Source organism: Corvus kubaryi, unplaced genomic scaffold (genome assembly GCF_017639235.1).
Source record: "Corvus kubaryi isolate FWS band 111438036 unplaced genomic scaffold, C.kubaryi_AGA036_p1.0 37387, whole genome shotgun sequence".
NCBI classification, from domain to species: Eukaryota; Metazoa; Chordata; class Aves; order Passeriformes; family Corvidae; genus Corvus; species Corvus kubaryi.
In genome coordinates this window covers 4,452,024-4,466,729 of record NW_024581129.1, presented here as the reverse complement: position 1 = coordinate 4,466,729, position 14,706 = coordinate 4,452,024, and the positions used below count along the sequence as shown (strand labels likewise).

Sequence of the window (14,706 nt, the reverse complement as noted above, 5' to 3'; positions counted from 1 at the left end):
CACTGGGAGGACCTGTCAGGAGAGCTGCTGCTTTCCCATAGCTGGATCCCTTGCCCCATCCTCACATTTCCCAGCTCTGGGAGGTCAGAGAGCAGCTTGAGCAGGCAGCTCTGCTGGCCCCTGCCTAGATGTGCCAGCAAACAGTGCTCCCAGCTGGAGTGAACTGCAAAATTGGGCTGGAGCTGCAGCAGGAGTGAGAGAGCTGTTCCTAAAAGCACAGCCTGTGTGTTGTTCCATGTGAGCCAGACAAAGAAGATTAAGTTCAAGCACTCAGTGAAGGCTCCTTTGCTCTCTTTGCAGTATTAAGCAGGATTGATTCCACCGTATTTATGTTAGAAAACAAAGGAACAAAAATGGATGTTGGATTCCTCTTTCCCCTTTGATCTTCCTAGGTGCTTGGTAACTGCATAGATTCTTCTCTGACTGTTTATTATGTGATGATTTTTCAATGAGAAAACTGATGGGGGGGAGTGAGAGGTGGGATTACAAGCTCCTGTTTGATGAGAATTGTTGAGTGAATGCTCTGGAAACTCCTCGAGGCTATATTTTCAGGAAACAAACTGTATTCAAACTCCGTACAGAGGAGGTATGACATCTTTGCAGATTTATTTGTTGCTTTGACTGTAAATTACAGCTGCTAGAAGACTTGATTCTAGCCAAAAATGCCTATTCCTGCATGAAGGAAATGATCTGTGTGATGCTCTTCTCGAGAGCAGACAACTCCATTGTGCCAGCACCGCAGCTACACTGGGCAGGGATGTGGCACATCCAGTCTGGCACCTTGACAGGTTCCCTAAACAGGCTCTTATTCTGTGTTTTGCTGTTCTAACCAGGAGTAATGGGTAGGAGGTGTCAGCCAGTTAAGGCTAATTACTCCAGAGTTGCCTTCTCTCGGTGGACTCCAGCTGTTTTGTTCTCCCTGGCTGGGGAGGAGCTTTCAGTAGTAATTAAAGGAAACAGTCATCTACACACTGGTGGAAGTGGTGACGCGAGGCTGATAACAGCAGAGAGCTCTGAGCTGAATGAACATGGAAATTAGGTGATCCTTCTTCAGAATGAGCTGTTAGAGCAAAGAGAGGGGTTTTGGACGTGGAGCTGTCAAGGTGTTTTGCTGTCAAGCAGTGGCAGTGAGGTCTCATAGCAGTGCCTGGGAGCGTGGGCAGGACAGGCTGGGAGAGGAAGAGATTCCTTGTCTGCTCCTTTCTTGGAGTGAGGGTTGAAATGTGTAATTATACTTGAATAAACTCATGGGTTTAAATTAACATCTTCAGTTCCCTTGCTCGGTGTATCTCTTGTACAAGATGTTTGCTCTTCTTCCCTGTGAACCTTCCAGATTTGTTAATTTTGAGCTCCGAGCCAGCTTCCATCCGTCTGAAATGTCTGGTAGTGCTTAGTTCCAAACTCACATCCTGCACCCATCCCAGATTACTAAAAAGAAATAAATACAGCACCAAGGAAGGCGGGTGGGTGGGGAGGGCTGGCATCTGGTGACATTGGGATGTGAGAAGGCACTTGAGAGGGGGAGGAGGCCAAGTCTTGGAGCAAAGGTGTGTTGTAGGTGGGCTGTGCAGGAGGAGTTTGGGGCTTTGGGGGCTGTGGTGTGATGATGATTCCTACTTCACATGCTTGCAGCTGGGCAGGCAGCTCAGGCTTGGGCCATTTTGGGCCCCCTGTGGCACTGGCCTTATTTTGCAGAACAAATTGTTTCCTGCCAGACCCTGTAGCACTGTGATTACATATGGAAGCCGTAGGGTGGCTGGTTTAAATAGGGTGTCTGTGCATTTGTCCTTTTGTTCCTTTGCAGCAGGGCTGAGTTTGGCTCGCTGAGCCTGTCTGGAGTTTCCCCAAGTTGTGCTGGTGCCGCACAATGTGGAGGGGAGGTGTTGGAAGGAAAGCTGCGGGCTGCCTGCGGATTGGGAATCAGAGGGGAGAGAGGTGAATGCTCGTTAAGGCTCCCTTGGGGTAGATGAATTAGCTAATGACTATGCTGTGCTTTGAAAATGCAAATGCTGTGTCAGAGCTAAGTCTGATTATAATAATCAATCTTCCTTTGGAGAGGGTGTGCTGGTTACGAGGAAGGGGGAGAGTGAGGAGATTGGGGCTGAATTTTTAGATCACAGATCTACATTTCTCTGCTGCTGTTAAGGAACCCTGATGTTGCCTGAGAGGTCAGCAGAGCTGGGGAGAGGCAAAAGGTGGGTTTGGGGGGGAGTCATCCTGGCAAGCACCAGTGGGCCTTGGCAGGCTGAAGTTAATTTTGTAATTTTGACCCTTATGATTGTCCTGCCTGGAAAGGGAGAGGTTGTCGTCTGCTCCTGTGTGTGAGCTACCCCTGCTAATGGGAAAGATAGAAACTGCCTCATAAGCAGTATCCTCCAGGGATGGGGGAGAGGGGAGGGTGGCTGCTGCAGACGTCCAGCCCTGACAGTTCCTTCTCCCTTGGCACTCCATTCGTTTGTAGCAAGCGTTCCTAGTAATTACACCTCTTAATTTAGGGGAGCGAGTGGGAGAAAGGAATATAAATTTGTGTATTAACTTTAGAGATTGGAAATAGGGCAAGCGAACCTTCTCTCTAGGAGATTATATTTGGAAATGAAATAGAATGACATTTGGTATAAACTTGAAAAATTGCTCTCTTTTTACTGCAACAGGAGGAGAAAAAGCCACAATCCAGACTGTATTGGAGAGAAGCAGAAGTCAGCATATGTCCATTTCCCAGTGTGTGTGTATCTACAATAATATATATGCATGAGTACATTTTTAGGAAGGAGTTTGCTGAGAGGTTGCTCCTAGCCCTGACTTCTCAGTGATAAAAGCACAGCAAGTTTGTTACAGATGGTGGAACCCCTAGAGACTGGTGACTCTGATCCAGCCAGCCTTCATCTTCCAAAAGAAAAAAAAAATTTTTTTTTGCTTCAGCCAGTTGGGAGACGGGTAGTTCCAACCCATTTTTTATTGAATATCTGATTTTCTTTGGCTTTATTGCTTTTGTTTCACAATGGCATCGAGGATTAATTTTCCCAAGAAAAAAAATCCTGGGCTGCTTAGCCTGTTTCTAAATGGCAAGCAATATTTTGTTTTACAAGTACTGTCCGACTTTTTGAAGAAAAGTAAAGTTCACTAGGAAATCTGGGGAGGCTTAGTTCTCCCTGTGTGTGCTTCTCTGCAGATGTTTTGGGAGAACAGCCCTTCAGAATGCCAGTGGGGTGGGCATATGGGAGAGGGGGTGCTGCTTCTGCTGAGCAGAATGATCTCTGAAGTGCTCAGCATGGCATCTTACTACCCTGTGGTATTGCTGGACACCCAAATTAAACTCACTGGTGTGCCATGTGTGTTAGGTTTCTGTTCTGATGCCAGATTTATAAGCTTGTAGACAACACCAAGCTTGCTGTGCTGCCTTGTGGGAAGAGAGGCAGAGAAGCTCCTTAGTCTCTGCTACATCCCATGGAGAGAAGCACACATGGCATTGCTGTCATATCAAGCTCCTCGTTTGCCTTGAGGTTTTCAGACCTCAGTGGACAGGTCATACTTGGGATCCCGGTTCATCTGTTCTTGTCTATTTTAGTGTACACTCTTCCTTTCCAAGTTTGCTTGGTGTTCATACATTTAAATGTTTTTGTACTGAAATAGCTCCTTGGATTGTGTTGAGACTTGTAGTCAAACACAACCTCTCAATTCACCTTTCCATGCTGGCTCTGTGCAATTCAGTTCCCATTTATCGCTGCCGTTCAAAATCAGCTCTTTTGCTGAGGAAGGCCTTTCAAAGGATGTTGCATCAGCCCATTGTTAAATAAACCTTTAGACATTTATAATGGATTCAGCATTTCCTGCTTTTTGCAGTTCCAAAAATGCTGAATGACGTGCAGACACACTTCATCAGGATAAGATTGCTGTATCAGCCGCTCACTAAAATGCACTCATTATTCAAATAATAACTGTATGTCTCCAGCATGTGTTCTGTGAAATGTGTGTACATGATGTGGGCGAGTAAACCAGCCCCCTTTTTTTTTTTTTTTCAACATGCAAATCCTACTTTGGCAATGAGTTGAAATAGTTTAGATTTTGAGTCCTTTATTATCCAGAATGAGGCACCTGAACAGAGATTTGATCATTGTTTTGGGCAGTGCATTAAAATTTTCAGAAGTTTGCAAATGTGGTTTTCAAGGCTGACTGATCTGACTGGTGATGAGCCTCATTCTGAAGATGGAGTGTGGACAGCAGTGGTCAGTGGGATGCTTTGGAAAGGCTTTTCTCCATCAATGCTGAAACCTCCTGGAGTTGAGTGTGAGGAACAACAGGTCCATGGCATTGCAGAGGCTCAGGGTGCTTGGTTGGAGGGGACAAATATGGATCAGAAGTGACAAATGCCAGAAATATACCTAGAAAATCAACTCCCTAAAGTAAAGCTCTGTTTCTTCTAGCTGTCAGGAGATGAATTTATAATTTTGTTTCTCCTGTCATCTCATATGTCTTTAAATAATTGCTACAGAAGAGAGAACCAGTGAGGAACATATTTCTTACCCTGCTGTGGGTGTTTGCTATGTCATTAACACTTGGAGGAGAACCACCTTCTTGGAATCTTGTTGAGGCAGGTTTAGAAGTAAAGTTGAAAGAAGAATGATATTTCATATAATTAAATACTAGATGAAAATCCATCCATGTTCTTCCTTCCTCTCCTTCTCCTTTGGTAAATAATGATGGCAATACTTATTTCGGAAAAATTATTTGCATTTCACCTTTTGGGGCACTTCCATATTTGTGGCAATGGATATTCTAAAATTAGTCTATATCCTGTGTGTGTCCTGATCACCTTTTATTGAGAGCAATAAAGCTGGACTGGAATTAATGCTTAAGAAGTTAAAGAGGGTAGAAAAGGTTCAGAATAAATGGGAACATTTTAGGTTGAGAACAAGAGGCCCCAGTATATTTTGAGAAGAGAACAATACATCCTCAAAATATGTTCACGTGTTTTATTCATTCATAGGCTCTGATATCACTCATTATTCTGCCTTATCATAAAAACCTTAGATAACTTTATTAAAATAACAGCTTGATTTCTTTTCAAGTTTTTAATGCATTCTGTATGGTGGGAATATCACTGAGGGTCTGATCCCAGGTGATATAATTCCTGAAGCTCCTGCAGATGATGTAGGTCCTTAAGTCCCTCTTGTGCAGCTTTCAGGACAAGAGATGCAATGCCGTATTTCACAGCAATGTTCCCTGTCTGCTCTCAATGCCAGTTAAAAGATCGAGGCTGACCTGGGTTGTTTGGTATGGAATGGGGGAATACAGCACTGAGTTGTAATTTGAGCAGCCCTTTTCCCCTCTCTGCTTGATAATGACTTCTACTAGTTTAATGTATTCAAAGCAATAAAAGTTTAACTCGGCCAGTTGCATAAAATTATTGATAAAAATTGGAAGAGTTTTAGCCAGGAATAATGAGTTGGTTCAAAAAGCATAAAATGCCTGCTGAAAGTGGCATCTGGTGAACAAGAGAGACCAGGACTGGAAATTAATTTAGGAAAAGGGATGTGGTGGGAATTAGGTGGAGAAAGCAGCAGGGGGGGTTTGGTTCTTCCTTTCCTTATCCCTTCTTGAGGCTGTTCTTTGGCACAGGTACTGAGAGGACAAGGGGACAGGAAGGGACAAACTGCCCCTGTGGTGTATTATTTCATGCTCATCACCCATTCCCAGAGCTCTCCTGAGGCTGTGTCAAAGGGAATGGTCTTGGAAAGCTCCTCACCTCTTAGGCTTTATCAACAGATTCCTTATTTTTAGCCGTTCCCTTCATTCTTGTATTGTGTCTTGCACTGTGTTGCCTTCAGAAAAGCAGAATTGGGTCCCAACAGTAAGCTACTCCATCTCAACTAACTATTTTTGTCCTGGAAAATACATTAATAACATAAAATTAAATAGTATTTTAAATATCTTAATATTTCAATACCTTCGGTGAGATTCGCAGTAAGGGCTGTTTTCCTAACAGTTGCTAGGGATGAAACCTGGAAACAACACATTTTGAACGAAGCATTTAATACCTTAATTGCTTTACTTATTTTATAAACAATTAGTGAGGTCTGAATGGCAGTAATTTCCCGTGGCACAAAGTTGTGTCTTGGCCTGAACTTGGAACTCTCCAGTAGTTTTACTCCTAGTCCTGGGAAGCAGATTCGTTCAACAGCTCACTGCTCGAGCCAGTTTCATCTGTAGTGATACCACTGTGTCCTCCTCTCCCTTCTCACCTCGGGCACATCAGATTTTCAGTTCAGGGAGTCTTGTCGCTTGCAAAGTGGGAGGACATAAAAATGAGATGAAATGCCCTTACAGCCCATGTGCCCTTCCCTCCTCGTTCTCCTTCAACAGTTTATTCTTAGAAACGCAGCAGAATCTCATCCTGCCACTGCTGAGCATACCTGGCATTAATTTGTCACTGCTGTGTATCAAGTGAGATGCTTCTTACAAGCTCCCTCGAGCTCATGTGCATTCACTCTCCCATCTCCTTTTCCTGTTACACGCTCTGGTTTTGCCCCTTTCTTTGTGCAGCCATCACAAGAGACCCCAGATCACAACAGCACGTTCCTCGCCCGCCCTCGTTCCCTGGGAAGGCAGCCATGATTCATGTGCTTGTGTGGGTGAGCAGGTGGAAAAACTTGAGGCTGAGCCCTCTTGGCCAGTGATAACTCACCAGCCCTTCCATCTTCAAATGCTGTCCTCACTCATCCCAGAAAGCATCCCCAAACTCCTAACAGCAAACACCTCCAGGCTTCAGCAGACAGGGGAAACGGGAGGCATAGTGAGTGTTTTCCTGCTAGAAGGAGGTTGGAATTGAAGCCTACTCCTCATCCCAGTACCTTTTATTCACATTCCTGGAATTATCTGGTGTGCTTGCTTTATCCTCAGCCATCTGTGATGGGCTGAGCTGGGAGAGATAAGTTCAGTAATCAGAAAATTGAGGGAAGCATTTCTGGCTGTGATAATCTTATCAGGCAGCTAATATGCATTAACATTTGTACAGCCTGATGATGCAGGTGGGCCTTTGCCTATTTTTTATTCCTGGATGTTTTTTGACAGACAGGGGGAGAATGCAGGGCTTTTTGGGGTGCCAGGGGGAATTAGGTTAAAGCATCTTTTTGATGCTCTCTTTCTTCTGTTCTGTTCCTTTGGTGTCAGAAAGGTGTGGGAGAATAATCCAACCATCCATTTTCCGCTCTTTCCTGCCAACAGCACTGCCGTGCTCTGCCTGTCTGTTCTGGTAAGCACGGAAGGGTGAAGAGGCAGCATTCAGAACTTCAGTTCTGTCTGAGCAATATGACTGTCCGTCACAGCTTGCTCTTTTTCCTTGTAAAGTTGGAGAGTTTCTGCAAAAAGCTTGCAGAAGTTTGCCATTGCAATGTGATTTTGCTCTACAAGTCTAATCCATGCTGTTGCAGGGAATGGTGTATGAAATTTCCCTGATGCTGAGCACTGAACTCTCTGTGGTCATAAGTTTTGCATCTATAATTAAGGCTGGATTGCTTATTATTTTCCTCCTGGGTGAAAAAAATACAGTTTCCATCAATGGATTTATTAGGGGCATTAGTCGACAGGTGGTAAAAAGACAGATGACAAAAGGAAGTCCAGTGTGTGAAGAAGGTCTAAGCTGGGAGAAGGTGTTGGAACAGAAGTTTGAGTATCCTCTGGGTAGTTTGTCTCTGCTTACACTTCATAGTAAATCATTTTCTGAGTGGTTTAGAAACAAGTAACATATGGAGTTTATCAATCTGTGCATTGTCTTGGTCTCTGAATTAGGGATCCAGACTGCTGCAAGTCAGGGAGCCTGGGAGTTATAGAGTCTGGTTAAGAAGTTCTCATGTCTGTAGAGTTTTGAAATACTTTCTTGCGAGTTCCTTCCCAAACAAAGCCAGAGGCAGAAAATATTCTTAATTGTTTGTTTGTTCGTTCAGCCAGAGCTACCTGAGCAGCTAGAGCTACAAGTGTTTATTGGAGAGTGCTGGAAATATTCCCCAGTCTTTTGGATTCAATGTGTGTGTCTCAGAGCTGTTGTGGACAAGACAGTGTAATCCCGTGGTTCATTTCTTCTGGGGGAGGAATTGAGTGAGGTTGAACTGTCAATAGTAAATGTCAGGAGCCAGCGAGCTCCTAGTGCCACACAGAGTCTTCTGCATCCTATTATCCATGGGGAAAATAGGGGAAATATCTGTAAGAGAAGCAAAAGCTTTGCTAGTAACAGTTAACTTTCCATGCCTCGTCTACTGTGGAGAAAATGGTGGGAAAGGCGAAAGGAATTGCAAAGAGAAGCAGGGTTAAGTGAGGTTTTGGCATTTAACACATCAGAAGTTGTGCTTTACATCTGTGTAATGAGAAGTCTGATCTGTGCAGAACCTCATGGTTTCCTTCTCCATTTGCTGTTTGTGTGTGCCCCTTACCAGTGCTGGAGGAACTAATACCTTTTCTCTCCTGCAGCTGGAGGTGGAGATGAAGGTCCTGAAGTCTCAGCAGTGCACGGCTGAGCAGAGCTCTGTCATCACCAAGGAGGAGGTGGACACGCTCAGGTAGGCAAAGCAAGGGGAAGGCTGAGCAGATTCTGCTATTTTTGGCTGAACTAATGAGAAGGGAAATGCCCAGGGTGGTTTCACTGCCTGCTGTGGTTATTGTCATCTCCTGGTGGAGCAGCAGGTACAGAAGCTCACTGTGCTACAGTGCATGAAGAAGTTTATGTCTACAGACTGCCTGTGTCCATGGGCTGCCTGCTGTTCAGGCAATGGGGTGATGCCATTGATCAGAATGTACTTTCCTTGTATTTCTGAAGTAGGATGTTCTTTTCCTGAGCACGTTTTACTTTCTCACCAGCTATTATGAACATGAGAAACCCATGAAGCATTAACAGAAACACTCAGCCCCTGATCTGTCCTGCCTTTAGCTACTTTATAAGCTTTGCTATCTTTTGGGAGGCTTCAGGCTCTTTTCTTTTAATGTTTGGGGTCTTTTGCTGTCAGTTAATTAGTAAGACTGGCTCCTGCATCACTATTCCCTCTGTTGACTTTTTTCCTGTGGAAACAGCATTGCTGTTTGTTTCTTATTTTGACCAAATCTCGACTGTAAATACAGCATCTGTTGGCATGTGTGTGAAGAGGTTTAGAATCCAGCTTTTGTACTGCTGATGCATGTGAGGCACTGGAGATAAAAGAGGGATGTTTCCCCTTGTGCATTGCTGGAGATGGCAGAAGGGTACCTGTTGTGATTCAGTGAAAGAGTAGTTACAAAACAGCATTTCAGCAGAGGATACATGAGCGTTTACAAAAGCTACAGTGAAGCTAAACAACCTTTCCATGTATTTATTAAAGTATTTATAGCTTCCATTGCAAAGCAGGTGACACAATAAATACTGAGCACAGAAAAGTTCATCTGTTTCTGAATGTTTAATAAAGTTCCTTTCATTGAAGTTGAGCAAATCAGGTCCTGACAAGCTTGAGTATTTTATTCTCAGCTGATTTAAGGCTTTGGCTGGAGTTTTACTTCTTAATTCTTTGATATTTTCAGCTCCATCACAATAAAGTGTGACTGCCTCATAGGACTGAAAGCAAGGTTTTTCAGCAAGCAGAATCCTGCAGAAAGCAGAAATTACTGGCCTGTATGTTATGGCTTTGCTCTTGTGCTCTGCCTCTGGAGCTTGTTTTACAGCGTTGAAAGTCCAGTTCCATAGCAGGAGGGAGGTGTTTGAAAATAACACGTGTTCAGCTAAGCTATTCCAATACATTTTAGGGCTGTACACCTAATCTTGGGGACTTGCTCCTGTAGTTCCCTCAAGGTGCTGTAATAGTTCTGGAGGCCCAAGGCATACATCTGCTTTTTTTATTCTATCATATGTTTGAGTTCTGCTAAAGGATAGAATGCTATGACTTCCCTTTTTCAGGGAGATAAACCTGTCTCTATCAACTTTTGCCTTTTGTGGGGGTTTTTTAACTCCTTCAAGCTTTTCCTCTGCTAAGGCACATTGGACCCTCTGAAACCTGAGGTTTACACTGCTACGGGAGTATTCAGCACCTCCTTGGCAGCATTAAACCTGTCACTCCTGGTTAATAATGTTCCTGTGTATCAGTAAAGCCAGCAGCCTGTTTGCTGTCTTCTGGGACCTGCAGGTTTGCAGAGTTTTTGTACAGTGCCTTCCTGGTCTCTTCCTCCCTGGCTGGTGTTGCTGCAGTACCCTTTCATCTGGGAGACATCCAGGCTGTTTATTTTCCCCTCCAAGACTCATGATTTGGTGTTTACCTTCCCTGAACAGCATTTGCCATCTATTACCTGAGCAGCTTCAGGGAGAAACAGCTGGATTGCCACATAGTCCAGACCACTCCATATTGTGACAGGCTCTTGGCAGTGGGGATGGAGATGTCTGACTGCCCTGAACTAAAATCTATTTCCTGGGCAGGGATGAGTGGAGCTCACAAATACCTCCTTGTTACGGGATCATGGTGTTTGATTGAGCTCAACAGTAGCCCTAAAGTTCCTAGATAATGTTTTTCCCTCTTTGTTTTTAAAGAATTTCTTTGACTGCTAATCTCATGTCTCTCCTCCTTCCATGAAATGGTGTCAAACTTTTCACACAATGTCCCATACCCGGGCCAATTCCCAGTGCAGTGGTTGATGGTGCAGAGCTGTTTTCCAGCGGTGGGCCATACTCTGAAGGCTGTTTCAGCAGAGGCCAAGCTTCTGCAGTTGTTTCATGTTGGTATTTTGGGTTTTCTTGTCTCTTGCTCCTGAAGCTGTGGGTGCATAGCAGCCACAATCCCACATTCTAATTCCAGATTGGTTTCTTCTGTCGTCTTTTACTGAACCACTTCTTGTTGTTATGGCTGATTTAAATACTTGTCCCATGCCCTGGTGCTGGTTATTTAGCTACAGAGCTGTTCCACAAAGCATGGGTTTGTCTGATTTTGATCACTCTTTTCACTGCTCAGCTCTAACAGTAAATGACTTGGTGCAAGGCATTTTCTTTCTGCTGGAGCTTTCTTTGCTGGAGCACTCTAAGCCAGTCCCTGCTCCTTTTTCCTTACTGTTGGCTTCTATTACTGCTTCAGACATCTCCTTGCACTCTCAAGAACTTCACAGCATTGCAGAATTGACTCTATAAAGATTTTTTCTTATGTTTCTAGACTTAAGCAGTCAATGGGTATGGTTGGACTTTATTTTGCATTTTCTGTGCATTGTTCAAGAAACTGGGCCAAGTTCTTTCTTCATAGAAGAGGCTTTTTCTCAAAGGAATACAGAATAAATCACTATATTCTCCCAGTCCTTTGGGATTCAGGAATGATGTGCTGTGATCCACATCAGAGCACTCCTCGTGGCTCAGCTGGATGTGTCCTCTCTGTACAGCAGCAATGAACTGGGTGGCTGTGATTAAAGAACAGAAGGGGTTTGGAGGAGAGCAGGGATCAGAATGGAAAGGGGTTAGGTCTGCTGTGCTCATCCTCCTCCTGTGGGCCTCAACAGCACTGGTTTACTCAATTTTATATAGCTCTTAAGGAGAAGAGGACAACACAGTCTCCACTGTCACTCCTTCCTTCTACACACCACTGCCAGAAACTAATTCTGGGAGAAAATGGGGGGAAGAATGCAGATTTCCAAATTGGAAAGAGGGAAAAGAAATGCCACAGCTTATGAGGGAGTTATTTCCATTTCTGTCGTTTATTGTAGTCTTTGAAATCCTATAACCTACAGGATGAGGTGTCTGCTCCTCTGGGCTGAGCCCAGCCTCTCCTGTTAGCTGCTGTCACGAAGGAATGTGAAAAATAGGGGGAACCACTGAAGCCAGCAAGAGGAGTGTGCAGAACAGGAATGGACTGTTGAGCCTCCAGGCATTTCCATATAGACCCCGTGGTTTGGAGCTCAGTTCTGAAAACAAAAGCAGGGGAGACATAAAGGAGAAAAAGAAATCCATATTAATTCTTTGAATCTGTATTCACCTCCTGTGAGTGAACGAGAGCTTTTAAAAATATATCTTTTGTCTCATTTTTCTTTAGTATGGAAAGTAAATTTTCAGCCAGAAACTTGAAAGACTTTATCAGTTTTTCCTCCTTCTCTTGAGAACAAAGTGCTATTTCGTCAGACCTTTTATAACTTTAAATGTGAAGCTCTCTCCCAGCATCATCGTTTCTGGAGAGACAATAAAAGCAGTGCTAATGCTGTCATTTCTCACACTTTTTGCTGCTCCCTCTGAAATAATATTTGTTTATATTCTGTAGATCCTATGAAAAGAAACAGTGGTCAACCCATTGAGTTCCTGTAGGGTACAGCATTTGGGCATTAGCACCTTTTACAGGGAAGGTGATAAATGTGCAGAAACTGGTATTTCAGAATCTATAAATAAAAGGAATATATTTTAAAATAACTTCACTAAAGACTTAAGTGGCAACAGCTGAAGGACCTTTTCAGCTGGAACAAATCTGAACTTTTTCTTTCTGCTGTCAAGCTGCAACCCCGGTAAATCCTAAATGTTTTCTGTGGATTTAGTGACTGGGTAGAATTACAGTAATTCAAAAGAAATTAATGTCCTTGCCAATGCCCATTAGTCACACTTGCAGGAATTCTGTCTGCTCTGCTCCTAACACCATCTCAATGCCATCTGGATCCCTTAATAGCGTCTTCCCAACACATACATTTTCTGCTCCATTCAGTAGTTTCCTGTTCAGCAATAGCTTTTCCACAAGGCCATGTCCCCTTCACAGATGGGGCCTCTGTGAGACATGTCCTCATCGGTGCTATCCACAGGCAACCACATAACACAGCTGAGAACATTAAAAACCAATAAAGCAAAGATAAAAGGGTGATGGGGGCGGGGGGGAGTTTTCACTGGTTAATTCCACTGAAAAGCTCTGGACTGAGAGAGACAGTTGGAGTGCCTGGATGCTGTTGAAAATCCAACAGATTGCCCCGTTTTTTCCTTTCTGAAGTAGGAGCAGCCTTGTCTCACGATCTAAGGTTTTTAGATAGACTGAACACACACGGTGGGATGTCTCCTGATTCTCACAAGTGTCATTTCAGGAGACCTGAGGCTGTAGGTGGGGTTTTTTTTCTTCATTCCTTCTTCTGATTTGAGATAATGAAACATGCAGTGGAGGCAATATAAAGCTCAGTTTTGAAAAGTGGGAAAATCCATGTGGCTGAGCAAATGCCAATGAATCTGTATTCTTGCACTAAATTTGATCTTGTGAAAGGTTGTGGAGGTGGCATCAATTTACCTTATGCCTGTGGAGCCTTCAGCTCTGGGTTGAGCTGTCTGATACAGGAAAATCTTCCAGACATGTGAAGAGATCTTTGCCAGAGATTAAATACTTTCATGTTTTCAAACCCCTGTATTGAGAAGTTCATGGATTCTCCAGAAATAAATTCAAATGCTTTTTCCCTGTATCACAAAACTTGACAATGGTGTTGACATTTCAGAAAGTAACTGATGTTTATTCCTTCCTGGTGGCACAAGGCTGTTTTTAGAATAGACACCAGCTTTTAAGGCCAGGTTGGATGGAGCTTGGAGGAACCTGGTTTAGTGGAAGATGTCCCTGCCCATGGTGGGGGGGCTGGAACTGAATGATCTTTAAGGTCCTCTTTAACCCAGACCATTCTGGGCCAAAAAACTGAGCTGGTAGATGATTGTGCTGTACCCAGGTGTTTCTGTATCCTTGCTTTTTGTGGTCTTCACACAAATTTGTCTTGGGTTGTTCTCCCTACCTGAAGGTAACTCCAATGTGTAACAAGCTGAGGATTGCAAAACGGTGATAAAATAGTGTCACCTCTCTTGTGCAGGTGTCCTTGGAGAGAAAAGGCACAAGGTGTGTGCACCAAGGCTGCCTTTGTGGATGCTGGTGCATCCCAAAGCAGTACCAAATCATCCCTATACCTGAACGTACGTAAATGAAAAAAAATCCAAGTGCCAAGCCAGTAAATATTTTTCAGTATTTGACTTCCATATCTTAACCACCAGCTGCAAGTGCTTTGCTGTGTTTATATATAGATAGGACTTCCCTTGCTTCTCTCTCTTTGCCATTGGGAAGTGTTCCCCAGGGGGCTGGGAAGCAAAGCTGGAATAGCACAAACTGTTTGCTTATGGTTCTGATTGCTTTCCCACTGGAGATCCAGGACACTTAACAGTGTTAAAAATAAATTAGGAGAGGGATAAATGGTGAAAGCACTAGTCAGTCCCCAAATCCTCCTGGCACAAAGAGGTTACAGCAATGTTCTTGTTCCTCAGAGCAGAGGAAGCAACAGGTTTTGTCTCTGAAGGAGAAGCAGGGAGTGCCCTGTGCCTCAATGGGCTGACCTTGCCCCGAGCATGGCAGGAAGCCCTACGTTGTGCCAGGAAAGGAGGATCCCCGATAGCTGGGACGCTGGGAAGGAGCAACCATCCAAGGGGTGAGCCTAAGGCCATGCTCAGGGGGGAAAGGCTGTGACCCTCAGCTCATGGGTGCTCCTGTGCCTGTTGCTGGTCACAGAGTAGGTGGTTCTGGAGAAGAGAGGGCACAGTAAGAGTGACCTTATTGTGGCTTTTCAGTACCTAAAGGGGCTACAAGAGAATCAAAGAGGGACTTATGACCCTGGCATGCAGTGGTAGCACAAGAGGGAATGGCTTCAAACTGACACAGGCCAGGCTTAGATGGGATACTGGGAAGAAATTCTTCCCTCTGAGGGTGGTGAGACCCTGGCACAGGTTACCCAGAG

At 44.2% G+C, this 14,706-nt stretch overlaps 1 protein-coding gene across 4 annotated transcripts in view; it reads left to right on the top strand.

Moving 5' to 3' along the window:
* The window catches only part of MAD1L1 (mitotic arrest deficient 1 like 1), a 348,924-nt gene that overhangs the window by 176,606 nt on the left and 157,612 nt on the right, over positions 1-14,706 (top strand). For all 4 annotated transcript variants that reach the window (XM_042037256.1, XM_042037260.1, XM_042037259.1 and 1 more), the window contains one exon: positions 8,461-8,549. In XM_042037256.1, the coding sequence (XP_041893190.1) occupies positions 8,461-8,549 (89 nt within the window). The remainder of the gene's footprint in view (positions 1-8,460; positions 8,550-14,706) is intronic.